Genomic DNA, 17,074 nt, shown 5'->3' on the forward strand with positions numbered 1-17,074 from the left:
TAAATACACCCAAGCCGTCCCGTTTATTTCAATGGTACGGATCGCTTCTATACAGCGATCCGTCCCATTGAAATAAATGGGACGGCTTGGGTGTAATTACACCTGCTTACCGCCGCAGATGCAATGGCTAGAAGGTAAACAGTGAAGAGGAGGCAGCGCTGGCACGGCGCGCGCCTTCTCTTCAAACAGCTGATCGGCGGGGGTGCCGGCTGATCTGATATTGATAACCTATCCTGAGGATAGGTCATCAATAAATATAACTTAGACAAGCTTTCAAGAGTTTTCCTTTCTTCCTCGGTATTGCATCAGACCTGAGAAAGAGAGAAACACTCTCGAAAACGTTTCTTTATAGTTTAAAGCCGTTTCAGCAAACACCAGGGCTGTGTAAATAATCCCATATGGTAAACATGTCCCTACAGAAGACCAACGGACAGACGCTCACAGGCTGATTCACAAAAGGGTGAAGAGTTTGGAGAAGGGAGCAATCTAGGACAATATAAATGAATTGGGAAGTGAGCTGAATTGGAGAATTTTTTTCAAATCAGCCATGTTGTCCTATATTGTTCACTTCTCCTGACTTCTACAAACTCATCACCCTTCTGTGAAATAACCCTTTGGGTGTTATTGGTGTGTGCAACTAATACTACTTATTCTGCTTGTAACGCAGAATGCGGCGGACAGGGGTGCGTGTAACGCAGAATGCGGCGGTCAGGGGTGCGTGTAACGCAGAGTGCGGCGGTCAGGGGTGCGTGTAACGCAGAGTGCGGCGGTCATGGGTGCTTGTAACTCAGGGTGCGCTGGTCAGGGGTGCTTGTAACGCAGAATGCGGCAGTCAGGGGTGCATGTAATGCAGAGTGTGGCGGCCAGGGGTGCGTGTAACGCAGAGTGCGGTGGTCAGGGGTGCGTGTAACGCAGAGTGCGGCGGTCATGGGTGCTTGTAACTCAGGGTGCGCTGGTCAGGGGTGCTTGTAACGCAGAATGCGGCGGTCAGGGGTGCATGTAATGCAGAGTGCGGCGGTCAGGGGTGCGTGTAACGCAGAGTGCGGTGGTCAGGGGTGCGTGTAACGCAGAGTGCGGTGGTCAGGGGTGCGTGTAACGCAGAGTGCGGTGGTCAGGGGTGCGTGTAACGCAGAGTGCGGCGGTCATGGGTGCTTGTAACTCAGGGTGCGCTGGTCAGGGGTGCTTGTAACGCAAGGTGCACTAGTCAGGGGTGCGTGTAACGCAGAGTGCAGCGGTCAGGGGTGCGTGTAACGCAGAGTGCGGTGGTCAGGGGTGCGTGTAACGCAGAGTGCGGCGGTCATGGGTGCTTGTAACTCAGGGTGCGCTGGTCAGGGGTGCTTGTAACGCAGAATGCGGCGGTCAGGGGTGCATGTAATGCAGAGTGCGGCGGTCAGGGGTGCGTGTAACGCAGAGTGCGGTGGTCAGGGGTGCGTGTAACGCAGAGTGCGGCGGTCATGGGTGCTTGTAACTCAGGGTGCGCTGGTCAGGGGTGCTTGTAACGCAAGGTGCGCTAGTCAGGGGTGCGTGTAATGCAGAGTGCGGCGGTCAGGGGTGCATGTAACGCAGAGTGCGGCGGTCAGGGGTGCGTGTAACGCAGAGTGCGGTGGTCAGGGGTGCGTGTAACGCAGAGTGCGGTGGTCAGGGGTGCGTGTAACGCAGAGTGCGGCGGTCATGGGTGCTTGTAACTCAGGGTGCGCTGGTCAGGGGTGCTTGTAACGCAAGGTGCACTAGTCAGGGGTGCGTGTAACGCAGAATGCGGCGGTCAGGGGTGCGTGTAACGCAGAATGCGGCGGTCAGGGGTGCGTGTAACACAGAGTGCAGCGGTCATGGGTGCTTGTAACGCAAGGTGCGCTAGTCAGGGGTGCATGTAACGCAGGGGGCGCTGGTCAGGGGTACATTGCAGATAGAAAAGGTACTTACAGTTCTGATGTGCTCTGTCCTCGTGCCTTCTTCCTCTAGGCATGGTGGCAGGGGGAGGGGTGCGCAATGATGTTTCGTCATGGTAAATCGCCAAGCCGCATTCTTTTCTGCCCTGCTAGGCTGAAATACACAGGCAGCCAATGGCAGTGCTGCCCTCTCCCTCCAGCCAATAGCAGCTGAGGTGGGCGGGGGAATATTCACTTGGCTGCCGACTGCCGAGGAGCCCATAGTAAAGCGGGTGGGCAGCATGGGCAGTACTTTCAGTTTGGCAAAACTGACAGATCTCCACTGCACTAGCGGCGGGGGCGGCCAGCGTTTTAAAGGGGAATCAGTGGAGGGGGCACTCGGGAGGGGCAAGGAATAACCTAGGGGGGGAAATAATTCCCCCCCTGTAGCGATGCCTATGCTTCTCCCCTCTGAGTAGTGTAGGAAAACTAAGGCCTATGCGGTAGTGAAATCCCGACGCAGGTGTGGTTGATGAAATCATGCGAGCAAGCGCCTGGACATAGGTGAGTATTTAGCTTTTAGGTTTTTTTTCTTTCGTTTTTTATTTTATTTTTTTATTTTATGTGCCAACTTTGGGGGACATGGGTCGGGGGCACAGGAGGACATGTGGGGGAAAAATATTATGGTAGGATACTGTGGGGGCAAATTATTATAGGAGGGATTATTATGTGGGGCAAATTATTATGGGAGGGATTACTATGTGGGGGCAATAATTATGGGAGGGATTACTATTTGGGGGGCAAGTTACTATATGGGGCAATGTGGGGGAAACAACTGTGTGGGGAAAATTACTATATGGGAGCAGTGTGGGTGAAACTACTTTGTGGGGGGCAGGGTGGGGGAAACTACTTTGTGGGGGGCAGTGTGGGGGAAATTACTGTGTGGGGCAAATTACTATATGGGTCAGTGTGGGGGAAATTACTGTGTAGGGCAGTGTGGGGGAAACTACTTTGTGGGGGAAATTACTGTATGAGGGCAGTGTGAGGGAAACTACTGTGTGGGGGAAATTACTGTATGAGGGCAGTGTGGGGAAAACTACTGTGTAGGGGAAGTGTGGGGAAAATTGCTGTGGGGGCAGTGTGGGGGAAACTACTGTATGGGGGCAGTGTGGGGGAAATTACTATATGGGGCAGTGTGGGGGAAATTACTGTGTGGGGGAAACTACTGTATGGGGGCAGTGTGGGGGAAATTACTATATGGGGCAGTGTGGGGGAAATTACTATATGGGGCAGTGTGGGGGAAACTACTGTGTGTGGGAAATTACTATATGGGGGCAGTGTGGGGGAAACTACTTTGTGGGGGACAGTGTGGGCAAAACTACTTTGTGGGGGGCAGTGTGGGGGAAACTACTGTGTGTGGGAAACTACTGTGTTGGGGAAACTACTGTGTGGGGGGCAGTGTGGGGGAAATTACTGTATGGGGGCAGTGTGGGGGAAATTACTGTATGGTGGCAGTGTGGGGGAAATTACTGTGTGGGGGAAATTACTGTATGGGGCAGTGTGGGGGAAATTACTGTATGGGGGCAGTGTGGGGGAAATTACTGTATGGGGCAGTGTGGGGGAAATTACTGTGGGGGGCAGTGTGGGGGAAATTACTGTGGGGGCAGTGTGGGGGAAATTACTGTATGGGGGCAGTGTGGGGGAAATTACTGTGGGGGGCAGTGTGGGGGAAATTACTGTATGGGGGCAGTGTGGGGGAAATTACTGTATGGGGGCAGTGTGGGGGAAATTACTGTATGGGGGCAGTGTGGGGGAAATTACTGTATGGGGGCAGTGTGGGGGAAATTACTGTATGGGGGCAGTGTGGGGGAAATTACTGTATGGGGGCAGTGTGGGGGAAATTACTGTGGGGGGCAGTGTGGGGGAAATTACTGTATGGGGGCAGTGTGGGGGAAATTACTGTATGGGGCAGTGTGGGGGAAATTACTGTATGGGGCAGTGTGGGGGAAATTACTGTATGGGGCAGTGTGGGGGAAATTACTGTGGGGGGCAGTGTGGGGGAAATTACTGTGGGGGGCAGTGTGGGGGAAATTACTGTATGGGGGCAGTGTGGGGGAAATTACTGTATGGGGGCAGTGTGGGGGAAATTACTGTATGGGGGCAGTGTGGGGGAAATTACTGTGTGGGGGAAATTACTGTATGGGGCAGTGTGGGGGAAATTACTGTATGGGGGCAGTGTGGGGGAAATTACTGTATGGGGCAGTGTGGGGGAAATTACTGTGGGGGGCAGTGTGGGGGAAATTACTGTGGGGGCAGTGTGGGGGAAATTACTGTATGGGGGCAGTGTGGGGGAAATTACTGTGGGGGGCAGTGTGGGGGAAATTACTGTATGGGGGCAGTGTGGGGGAAATTACTGTATGGGGGCAGTGTGGGGGAAATTACTGTATGGGGGCAGTGTGGGGGAAATTACTGTATGGGGGCAGTGTGGGGGAAATTACTGTATGGGGGCAGTGTGGGGGAAATTACTGTATGGGGGCAGTGTGGGGGAAATTACTGTGGGGGGCAGTGTGGGGGAAATTACTGTATGGGGGCAGTGTGGGGGAAATTACTGTATGGGGCAGTGTGGGGGAAATTACTGTATGGGGCAGTGTGGGGGAAATTACTGTATGGGGCAGTGTGGGGGAAATTACTGTGGGGGGCAGTGTGGGGGAAATTACTGTGGGGGGCAGTGTGGGGGAAATTACTGTATGGGGGCAGTGTGGGGGAAATTACTGTATGGGGGCAGTGTGGGGGAAATTACTGTATGGGGGCAGTGTGGGGGAAATTACTGTGGGGGCAGTGTGGGGGAAATTACTGTATGGGGGCAGTGTGGGGGAAATTACTGTATGGGGGCAGTGTGGGGGAAATTACTGTATGGGGGCAGTGTGGGGGAAATTACTGTGGGGGGCAGTGTGGGGGAAATTACTGTATGGGGGCATTGTGGGGGAAATTACTGTATGGGGGCAGTGTGGGGGAAATTACTGTATGGGGGCAGTGTGGGGGAAATTACTGTATGGGGCAGTGTGGGGGAAATTACTGTATGGGGCAGTGTGGGGGAAATTACTGTATGGGGGCAGTGTGGGGGAAATTACTGTATGGGGGCAGTGTGGGGGAAATTACTGTATGGGGCAGTGTGGGGGAAATTACTGTATGGGGCAGTGTGGGGGAAATTACTGTATGGGGCAGTGTGGGGGAAATTACTGTGGGGGGCAGTGTGGGGGAAATTACTGTATGGGGGCAGTGTGGGGGAAATTACTGTATGGGGGCAGTGTGGGGGAAATTACTGTATGGGGGCAGTGTGGGGGAAATTACTGTGGGGGGCAATGTGGGGGAAATTACTGTGTGAGGGGGCAAATTACTGTAGGGGGATTACTATGGGGACAGTGTGGGGGAAATTACTATATGGGGGCAGCGTGGGGGGTGTTGCTATTGGGGAGGCACTGTAGGGGCCATTCTATTATTTCTGGGGACACTATACAGGGATAATTACCTGGAGCACAATAGAGGGTGGTATTATTACTGGGGCACTCTAGAGGACATTATAGCTGCTGTGGACACTATAGGAACATTTGGGGTAATTTATCAAACTGGTGTAAAGTAGAACTGGCTTAGTTGCCCATAGCAACCAATCAGATTCCACCTTTCATATTTGACAGCTCTTTTGGAAATCCAGTTCTACTTTACACCAGTTTGATAAATGACCCCAATTATGTCTACTGGGGTCACTATTTTTTCAGCAGTATAGTACCTGGGGCATTGGGGGGCACAACGGGCACAGGTATTGGGGGTGGCAGCAGGATGACACTGAGGACACCAGGATGGGGAGGTTGATGGAAAAACTGAGAAATCTAACGTGTCTGTATTACAAACTCTGTAGAGATGAGATGCGGCTGAAAGAATTTGCCATGGGTCTGGGTCAAATGGAGAAGAGGAAAGAGAAGGTCTACATGACAGGAGATGTCCCTGGATGTAAGAGGTATGTGGTTAAGTATTGGGGGGGGGGGGGGTGCCAGAGAAGGGACCCGCCCGGGTGCCAAACACCTTAGGCACGCCACTGCCACGTTCCTCATGACAGAATCCCTTTAAGTGAGAAAAACAAAAAAGACATCTGTGTTGGTCCCATGTTCATATGTACCTGCATTGCTGAGAAAAATAATGTTTTAATATATGCTAATGAGCCTCTAGGAGCAATGGGGGCGTTACCATTACACCTAGAGGCTCAGCTCTCTCTGCAACTGCCGCGCCTTCTGCAGTTTAGGAGAAGTCAGGGTCAGGTGTGATGATGTTTTCACTGTCTGGCCCTGTGAAAGAGCTGAGGGAGCCGCAGTTGCAGAGAGAGCAGAGCCTCTAGGTGTAATGGTAACACCCCCATTGCTCCTAGAGGCTCATTTGCATATATAAAAAAATTCCTTCTTCTTGGCACATATGAACACACACAGATGCCTTCAGCTGCCAAGTGCACATGTAACAGGTCAGCCAGTGTCATAGGGACAGATCTTCTGATAGATGCCCTATAAATGGCACATACTGTAGTCCAGTAAAGTCGCTATGGATGACTACCCTCATTTTCCATTTTCTTGCATCCTCTGGAACAGTAAAACCTGGACTACAGGCAACTTGGTCTAATTAGCTCTGTCTGCACCACTAAATGGAGTGTTACATTTTATTTCCATGATCCTCTTTTTCAAGAGAAATGTATTCCTTCATCCTGTCCCAGTTCCCCTGCACTTTGCAAAAAGGTTGCCATGTTTTATGACGATGCCTCCAGATTGAATAAACCCTCATGTGTTGTGCATATGTTACTCAGCCAGCTGCTGAGAACTACTGGAAATGTCATCATTTGAATGTACAAACCACTGCTGCACTACCACAGAGCGACCACTAGGTGGCAATCCTCGCTATTGTACATGACACATCCCTCCTACCATGTCATTCCCTCTCCCTCCTCCTTATCCTGGGTCTTTGAGCTTCAGCAGCAGCAGCATTCCCCTGCTCACCATCCATGGAGCAGCAGGCAATCTAACAGCAGCCAAGGAACAAGCAAGTGGAGGAGAAGCAGAGAGCAGGCACTTGCCACAAGCTGCCCAGACTCCTGCCAGGATCTATAGGAAAACTTTACCACCCCAATGACTGCCCATCCTGGGGAGCAGGGCACATAAACTTTCTCCAGAATAGGAGCAAGCTCTAGGGTTTACAGGAGGACTCTGTGCATCCAACTTCCCTGATCTGGGGATTAGCTTGTACCCACCACAAATCCTACAGGACCTTGGTCTTCTCAATGTGCAGCCTTTGCCAGCATCACCTCTCTGTTGTGGAAACAGCTTGGCATTTTGGGGAGTAGCTGGTATCCCCCTTTCAAGTGCAAGACCCCCCCCCCCCCCTCCCCAGTTTATTAAGCTTTCCCAGGATTATAAACAGCAGGAATGTCTGGAGCATACTGGCAGACCTGGATATGGATGACAGCTCTGGGGGTGCTGTGCCCAGCCTGGGCTCAAGGTTGGTACTATAGGGTTGGCTATGATGCCAGGGCTCTTGTATGAACACATCAGGAACCCGTGCATGTGCACTCAGGGGCTTCATGCAGTCGCTGGTGCAACATTGTAACCTTTTCATTGCTGCAAAATATTTTGGTACTTGGAAGTTTTGTATCATTGTGTTTTGATTGCGCTGCTGTGTATATGTTGTATGTTGTATGTATTGCTATATGGTGACCGGGTGTGCACCTGTCTGCTGGCAAAATGATGCCCAAGGTGACAAACAAACTCCATCAGTTGCTAAGAGTCGAGTCTCACTATCCTCCTCCTGAACATGTCATTGGTATTCTGGACATACTCCATACAGTATCCAGCGTCTTCTCTCTCACAGCCCATGAGGACATGAACCTAATTCGGGTTTACTGTGGACCACGGCTGAAGTTTATAGCCACGGGGCCAATGGCCTGAGCTGTATCCAGCAGTACGCCTCTGAAAATCCAAAGATGTTAACCCTAATAAACCATACTACTGAAGCTGAGATGTGAGGAGCAGTTTGGTAGGCTTCTCACCATGGAGAACTGGTGGTCTCTGTACCTAAAAGTATGTTCACACAGTGCGATGTTTGGGTTATTTGCAGAAATTGACCGCATTGTGTGAGTGCGCCCTAATTCTTATGACTTGTTTGTCTGGTCAGGGAAGGAAAATCACCAGTGACCACTGTGTTCCCTCCATGTCATAGGAACATTCAAATCAACTGTTCAGTGTGAGGACCCTAACAAACTACTCCTCAAATCTCAGCTTCCTGGAACCCAGCCAGGGGAAGCTGATATTGGAGGAAGGGAGAAGGAAGAATGAGGGTTAATTACAGTTGCACCTAAATATTTGGAGAACGCCTTGAAGACTTAGGTCAAGTAATGGTCGTTTAGGATTTGTTAAAGTCACCATTGGGGTGGGAATACATTTCTCATCATGCCCAGATAGCTTGGGAGTTGCAGTTGTACAACAGTTGGAGACCACCAGTTGGAGACCACTGATATACAGCGTATACTCAGTACAGGAATCAATCCTACTATAAAGATGCCGGCTGACATGAGTAGTGAGCGAGCAGTCCCAATTCTCCATTCAGATGTTTAGCTACTACCCTGTCCTCGTGGACATATCATTTGACTGGATAAGGACTCTCTGATCTCTACGATTTCACTTGCACTTTACTCCTTTGCTGTATCTGCATATTTTCTCATTTCTTCTTTGTCCCAAGGGTTGTACAGTCTGTTTTTGGTCTATTTTTGGAGACTTGAAATGTCTAGTCAGGAGTGACAAGACGTTGGCTCAGAGATGTTCCACCTCACTAGTGTTAATAACATTGTCTGGCTATAGTACATTAACAGAGTCGTGTCAGCTTTAGGACAGTGATGTCATCTCTTTGGCAAACATCTTGGCACTTAAAAATTAGAAAGTCTGTGTTCTCGGTTCACCAACCCAGGCAGTGACATCATCGTTTGTATTATTGTTTGGTGCCCTGAAGCTTTCCATCCTTTTCAACCATATGACCAGTAGTTCCCCAGAATGTCCAATCTTCTGCTTGAGTCTTCTATGTGGCGTGTCTGTGATTTCCATTGTGGTCTTCACTTGTCATGCTCTTCCTCTTTTGCCCTCAATTCTTCCCAGTAATTCTTCCCAGTAAGTCATCCCATAATATAATCCAGAATGTCCCGACTTGTCTTTTCAATGGTTTGTCCATGATTTCTGTGGTGGTCTCCACACGTGATATCTATCATATTTTGCCCTTAACTATTCTCAGTTGGTTGTCCCATAATACAATCCAGATTTTCCCGACTTCTGTTTGGGTCTCCTCAATAGTTTGTCCATGATTTCTGTGGTGGTCTCCACACATCACGCCTTTCCTATTTTGCCCTTAACTATTCTCAGTTGGTCATCATCTAACATAATCCAGAATGTTTCAACTTCTTTTTGGGTCTTCTCAATGGTTTGTCCATGATTTCGTTCTTGGTCTCCACATGTCATGTCAACCGTCTTTTGCCCTCAATACTTCTCCGTTGGTTGTCCCATAATATATTCCAGGATAAGATAAAACTCCAAGGAGCAGGCTTATGAACTATCCCCTTGTCATCCAAAGTCTTCTCCAACACTACAGATCTGAGATCTCCATCATTTTAGCGCAACCATGCATTAAGCTTTACGTAAGAGTCCTCTTTTGCTCTGTAGGCACCTTGTCTGACCATTCCATCGAGGTATATGTCAGGAATACACTGTATATCTTTGATGGTAGGCTGCTAAGTATGCCTCTGTATAGGCATAGACTCCATTAACTCCAATTGTACCAAAAAAGGTGTACCATGTAGTTGGGATTTTTTTTGTGGTACCCCAGCGGAGCCCTAAGGAACACCCTTTGACCTAGGAACACCCTTTGACCTCCATCAGATGAATGGAGCCCTTTGGATATAGATGATGTATACACCATGAACATTTCCCAGCATATACACCAAATGAAGGGCTCAGACACAGTGTGCACAAGTCCCATTGAGTTATTAGCGTTGTCTCTTTCTTTATGCCCTATTAGTTTATGGAGGTACTGGAAGGTGATCCCCAGTCAGGACCTCCACTCCTTGATTCTCCGGCCTCCAGTGATTCTAGTGAACCAAACTTACCATGGCTCTCACCCTGATGACCACTGCCATCCATGTATTACATGGACACCCATTCATTTCAGTGGACACGAGATAATACTTTGATTCAGAGCTCCAGTTAGTGGCTAAAGTGGTCACCAATGGGTCCAAAAATATCATTTGGCACCAATTTTTTTTTTTCTGGACCCACTTGATGATATGGGGTCTGAGCAGTGGGACCCTCCCATCCTGAACTAGAGCTACTTGATGGACAGTCCTTCATGTGATCGTACAGGTGTGGTGCTCTTACTCACTAGTTTAAGAATCTGGTGCTCTTATTCACTAATCCACGTGTAATCTTTCGAATTTGGACTGCTGTGAACCCTTCCATCAGCGTGCATTAGCCCCTGTTGCCTGTTAAAGCTCTGCTGGGTTGTGCGCTCATTGAAGGTATTGTAAATCCTTTGGTGGTGAGTTATGCCTCCTACTTGTGTCCACATCACAGAGAGATGAGGTAAAGTTCTTCTCTGCTTTTTTTTTTTATTATTGATTTTTTGAAGTTCTTTTTTCAAGCCAAATGCAAAGAATAGTAAAAACCAGATGATGTAGAGAGCCTCGTCTGCCTGTGTATCCGTCATTGTCCTCATCCTCCCTTTTTTCAGAATGAAAGCTCTTTACAGCACGGTCTTCATTTGCATTGTTGTGTCAAGATGTAGCAGAGCTGAGTCTGTCATTAGGCACAACCCGTGGCGATATCTGTGGCTTTCCATAGGACTGTAGGTAGTACTGGCCATTAAAGATGGGCGATGAATGGATCTTGTCTGATGTTGTCCACATGGGAGGTGATCTGCAGCGGGAAATATCCACTGCAGATTCGCCACAGAATTTGTGGTGAAATCTGCATGTTTTACGTGCGGATTTGTCATGGGTTTCACCCTACACATTGCATACATTGAGGTGCTGCAGATTTTTTTTTTTTTTAGATTTTATTAAAATCCCATCCAATTTGCTGCTACTGTAAAGGGTGCAGGAAGATTCACACAGCGTGTCCTCCCCTGTGTGAACATACCCTTATGGTGGTAGTCTGATGCAATGGCCAAGATATAGATTTTTGGGTCTATCCTTAAAGGGGACATTGGTGGCATATCCTAGCGCAGGGGTCAGCAACCTGTGGCACTCCAGCTGTTGTGAAACTGCAATGTCCAGCAGGGATACTTCCTCTACTGATCTCAGAACTCTCATAGAAGGGAATGGAGCATGCTGGGAATTGTAGTTTCACAACAGCTGGAGTGCCAAAGGTTGCTGAGCCCTGCGCTAGGATATGCCATCAATGTCAGATAGATGTGGGTCCCACCTATGGGACCCCTCCCTATCTGCAGAACGGGACCCCTGAAGTGAACGAAGACCAGACACACCTGCGCAGCCACCTTCTATTCATTTCTATAGGAGTTGGCTTGGTTATTTCTGGCAGTCCCATCAAAGTGAATGGAGCAGTGGCCGCAGTTGCGCAGTGCCCTTTCTATTCATGTCTATGGGAACTGGCTTGGTTATTTCTGGCAGTCCCATTGAAATGAATAGAGAGGTGGGCGCAGTTGCGCAGTGCCCTTTCTATTCATTTCTATGGGAGCGGGTTTGAATATATCTGGCAGTCCCATCGAAATGAATGGAGAGGTGGCCGCAGTTGCGCAGTGCCCTTTCTATTCATGTCTATGGGAACTGGCTTGGTTATTTCTGGCAGTCCCATCGAAATGAATGGAGCAGTGGCCGCAGTTGCGCAGTGCCCTTTCTATTCATGTCTATGGGAACTGGCTTGGTTATTTCTGGCAGTCTCATCGAAATGAATGGAGAGGTGGCCGCAGTTGCACAGTGCCCTTTCTATTTATTTCTTTGGGAGCTGGCTTGGTTATTTCTGGCAGTCTCATCGAAATGAATGGAGAGGTGGCCGCAGTTGCGCAGTGCCCTTTCTATTTATTTCTTTGGGAGCTGGCTTGGCTATTACTGGAAGTCCCATGAAAGTGAATAGAGAGGTGGCCGCACTTGCAGTGTCCTTTCTATTTATTTCTTTGGGAGCTGGCTTGGCTATTACTGGAAGTCCCATGAAAGTGAATGGAGCAGTGGCCGCGCTTGCGCAGTGTGCTCTCCATTAGTTTCTATGTGATTTCCAAAAATAGCCAAGCACTCTTGCTCGGCTTTTTTCGGAACTCCCATAGAAATGAACGGAGAGCATGCCGTGCATGCACCATGCGCTCTCCTTTGCTTTTGGGTGCCCGTTTTTTAGATAGGCGCGTGTCCAACCTACCTGACATTGATGGCATATGCCACCAGTGTTTCGTATGAGACAACCCCTTTAAATAGCATTGACTGGTGTTATACAGGTGAATTCTAACTGGCAGGATGGCTGCCAATAGCGGAACATTACCGGCGCCATTAAGCACCTGAGAATGCGCTAAGTTATTACAGTGCCCATAAAGGTCAGGTTTCCACAATGCCCATGTCACGTATAAATGCACAGCATTATGCAGACCTGATTATTCCACTTATCATTCCATATACTGCACTTAGTGTCAGTCTTCACTGCAGTTCTGGCATTCTATTACTAAAATTGTGGGAAGACAGGTAATAATTTGAGATTATTATTACCATTTTCCAGTATTGCTGCCTCTATAGATGACATCTATGCCAATGGTACATTGGTGCCTTCGTTAGGCTATTAGTTCATACCTTGCTTTTTTTTCTCCAGCATTAACCCAAGCACGCCCCCCCCCCCCCTTGTGTTCATATGTTACACATACAGAAATCGCCTTCACATTCTGCCTTTAGAAGCCAGACGCTTAGGTGTTTGTGGCAGTTTGCTCCGTTGCATTTGTATTGCCCCCCCCCCCCCCATTGATTTTGGTGGGGGGGGGGAAATGGTGGAATGTTGTATATGCTACTGTCGCTTTAAGAAAACACCAGCACAATGGCGGTAAAAGGTGAAATGTTAGCCCCAGGGTCTATTTAGACAGTGCGGTTCAATTGTGGTTTCTTGCAGTGATTACTGAGAAATTGGGGCAAAATGCAGCGATTTTGCTAAAGCATTGTAATTGTGAACATAAAGCACAATTTGATCTCACCATGTGAATAGACATTTACGGTATACTATGGCTTCATGCGTTGGAGGCCTTCTTGATCTAACAGGATCCAAACCCATCCTCAGGATTTTATGGGTTGTGTAAGATTTTTAAAAAAAGTCTGCATCTTAACAGCGCCACCCTTGTCCAGTGGCTGTGTCTGGTATTGCAGCTCAGTATCATTCACTTGAATATTGCAATACCAGAAACAGCCCTTTCGATAAGAGTGGCGCTATTTCTGGGGAAGACATTGAAGCCTTCAGATCTGTTAGACTATGACCGATTACCCCCTGTGGCTGCCAGCGATTGGGGACTGGAGGAAGTGACTGTTTGACATGATTGAGGACCCCATTAAATAGCACCTGTGTGCACTGTACTTTACCCTGCAGCTAGAGAACATGCTGGCTAATAAATCTTTTCTCGTGGACTGTCTGGCGGTGGGATAATCGCAAACATGTGATCCATCCTTGACCGTCTGCCGCCACCCCCCCTTTTGGCTTCACATCACAGGGTCCTCGTTCTGCCGGGGTCGTTAAAATCGATGAGTTTCTGCATACGAAAGGCACGTTTCCCATTGAGATGCCCGCCTTGGGCTGGAGAAGTTGGGGTTCCTATAAGTTAAGTTTGTGGGTGGGGGTCCATAGTTGACTATAGCAGCCAATCGGGTCGCTGCTTTAATTTTGCATAGGTGCGCCAATATATTAGAGCTGGGATCCGATTGGTTGTTGTGCAAGACACTTTTGGTCACTTTTCTATCTTCTGTTAATGGCTCAAACACTGTACTTTAATCAGCAGGGGGCGGCAGCGAGCAGGAAGCTGATGCAGGCATTAGGCTGGGTTCAGACCTGAGCGTTTTACAGCGCGTTCCTACGCGCTGTAAAACGCTCAACAGGCAAGAACCAATGTTTCCCTATGGGAATGGTTCTCACCTGAGCGTTTTACAGCGCGTACGATCGCGCTGTAAAACGCCTGACGCCCCAAGAAGTACAATGGGCGTTCGCTTGTTCCGGAGCCGCGTCTGTACACGCGCATACAATCGCGCATACAGAGCACTCCATCCCGTACGCTCAGGTCTGAACGCAGCGTGAGACTTCTCACAGCAGAGAGTTTGCTACATTGGTGTCCAGCCTAGACAATCATGTTTGAGCTTAAAGGGGTTTTCCAGGCTTCTAATATTGATGACCTATACTCAGGATAGGTCATTTATATTAAATCGGCGAGGGTCCGACACCCGGCACCCCCGCCAATCAGCTGTCTGAAGGGAAGGCGCACGCAGTGTGCAAGTGCCGTATCCGGTCTCTCTTCCTGCTCGCCACTGCTTTGACATAGACATCACATTAATGTTGGAGCATTTGTCGCATTTTCTTCCAAAAGCGGCATCATTTTAGGCCAATTGCGGTAAAAACTACCTGTGATTTAACCCTAAGGGAACGGCCACGGATTTGCCACCACGGATGAGCTCACATGCGGGTTTATCATATATTTTGCTGCAGACTTGCCACAGTTTTCACATGGCAAAGGAAATCTGCAGCTTGGATACTACAGATTTAAAGGCTAAGAACACTGTCGAGGGCATTTTTATTCATTTTGGGATAAAAAAAATCATATTTTAGTTGTTCTTTATTAAAAATGTTCAACTTTTTTTGTTCGACAGTGTTCACTTTCAGTGTATCTGCAGACTATTGCTTTCTGTTTTTACACTGAATCCGTGAGCTTTGAGCTCTTATCTCTGAAATCCTGACAGCTCATAAACACTCATTATAGCTAAATTCTTATCAAACGGATAAGACTATGGCTTAAAGGGATATTCCCATCTCAGACATTGATGGCATACTGCTAGGACAGACAGGTGTGAGTCCCACCTCTGGGACCCTCTCTCATCACCAGAATTGGACCTCCAAAGTGAAGGAGAGCGCACCATACAAGCGTGGCCACCGCTATAGTTGTTCCGAAAATAGCTGAGCACTGGCAGTGAGTGGAGAGGTGGCCACGTATGTGAGGTGCGCTCACATAGCCCAGCACACTCATTCAGCAATTTTCGGAACTCACATAGCAGTGAATGTGCATGCGTGGTGTGGGATGCCATCATTGTCTTAGATGGGCAAACCCCTGTAAAGGCTATGGACACCTTCCGGGCAGTTTTATTTATGATTGCATTTTACTCATTTTGGGATAAAAATCATTTTTTCATTTGGTCTTTATTAAAAATTTCAGCAGTTTTTGTGATACATAGGGTTAAAAAATCTGTCTATTTACAGACTTTCCCTCCTGAGTCCTGTCAGCTGACGGCTCTTGTGAAGGCTTATCTCTGATCTCCTGACCATATAAATGATCATTTAAGTCATATTCTTTTTAGTTTGATAAGTTCAGCTCTAATGAGTGTTTATGAGGTCAGGAGATCAGAGATAAGGCTTCACATGAGGAACAGTCTGCAAATAGACTGATTTTTAGCCCTATGTATCCCAAAAACTGCCGAGCCTCTAGGTTGCTCCTAGAGGCTCATTTGCATATATTAAAACATCATTTTTCTCAGCAATGCGGACACATATGAACATGGGACCAACACAGATGCCTTCAGCTGCCAAGTGCACATGTAACAGGTCAGCCAGTGTCATAGGTGCAAAACTGCTGACAGATGCCCTTTAAGGTTTCCCGGTAGTCCTTTCAGTGCCAGGATGCAGGATGGGCATGCCAGGCAGCTGCTTAGGAGCAGAAATCTACTGTAAGACATTCTCATTGTACACGTTCCTTCCTGTACAGTAGATCCAGGCCAGCATATGTGATTACTTGAATCAGGGAGGTGACAGGCGCCGGTGCCCCGCCGCAGATGGCCTTCCAGGCGGTGCCATATTTGGTTTTAGTCCGACTGTCAAATGATTCAACTGTGACCATTTATGCAGCGAGCGGTGCCAGTGCTCCCCAGCTGTATTCACCAGCCGTTTGAAGGTAAATCCATTGCCGTCTGTTCTCTCTGAACTGGTCTTGGATCCGTTGTCGTGAAGGAAAATGCAGAATTCTCCAGACTTGTCTATGTAAGGAAGACGCGGCTCACAGTCTGCAGGAGGCGCCGATCCTGCCTTTTATCTACAGTTAGATTATATGTCAGGGTGATGAAACGGAATCGCCCTAATAAATTTTAGGTGGAGGTTTGGCCTCTGTACATGGCTCCTAACGGCAGCTTTACTGCAGGACGGTTTACAGTATGATCCTAAATCATCACCGCCAACTGCCAGGACACCTGTGAGGGTCTGCGCCAGCCTGGCATGGGGGACAGTGGGCACCTCTGATACTACCGGGCCTTGTCAGCGAATTCATTAGAGGACGGGCACCGATACTGTTACCCTACTGCCATCAGTGTGAGATCTATCTATTATCTATCTATTATCTATCTATCTAGAGAAAAAAGGAAGGCAGCACTCCAGAAGTTCATGAAGAAAAACGGGTGATTTATTGACCCGTGTCACATGGGTTAATAAATCACCCTTTTTTCTTCATGAACTTCTGGAGTGCTGCCTTCCTTTTTCTCTAGATTATTAACAAGACCTTGGTCGTCGGTCTTTTGTAGGATTTGTTTTGCACCTACATTTACTGTCTGTGTTCTGCTCTTCACTTTGTTTTATCTATCTATCTATCTACTATCTACTATCTATTATCTATTATCTATCTATTATCTATCTATCTATTATCTATTATCTATCTATTATCTACTATCTATCTATCTATTATCTATTATCTATCTATTATCTATCTATTATCTATTATCTATTATCTATTATCTATTATCTATCTATTATCTATCTATTATCTATTATCTATCTATTATCTATTATCTATCTATTATCTATTATCTATCTATCTATTATCTATCTATTATCTATCTATTATCTATTATCTATCTATTATCTATCTATTATCTATTATCTATTATCTATCTATTATCTATTATCTATCTATCTATT

At 47.8% G+C, this 17,074-nt stretch overlaps 1 protein-coding gene across 2 annotated transcripts in view; it reads left to right on the forward strand.

Annotated features, from left to right (window-relative positions):
• The first annotated feature begins 6,908 nt into the window (after nt 1–6,908).
• The window catches only part of SDK2 (sidekick cell adhesion molecule 2), a 592,086-nt gene continuing 581,920 nt past the window's right edge, over nt 6,909–17,074 (forward strand). For both annotated transcript variants that reach the window (XM_040435816.1, XM_040435817.1), the window contains exon 1: nt 6,909–7,400. In XM_040435816.1, coding sequence (XP_040291750.1) covers nt 7,328–7,400 — 73 coding nt within the window. In that variant the 5' untranslated portion in view covers nt 6,909–7,327. The remainder of the gene's footprint in view (nt 7,401–17,074) is intronic.

The sequence above is a fragment of the Bufo bufo genome, chromosome 6, assembly GCF_905171765.1.
Source record: "Bufo bufo chromosome 6, aBufBuf1.1, whole genome shotgun sequence".
In the NCBI taxonomy this organism is placed as follows: Eukaryota; Metazoa; Chordata; class Amphibia; order Anura; family Bufonidae; genus Bufo; species Bufo bufo.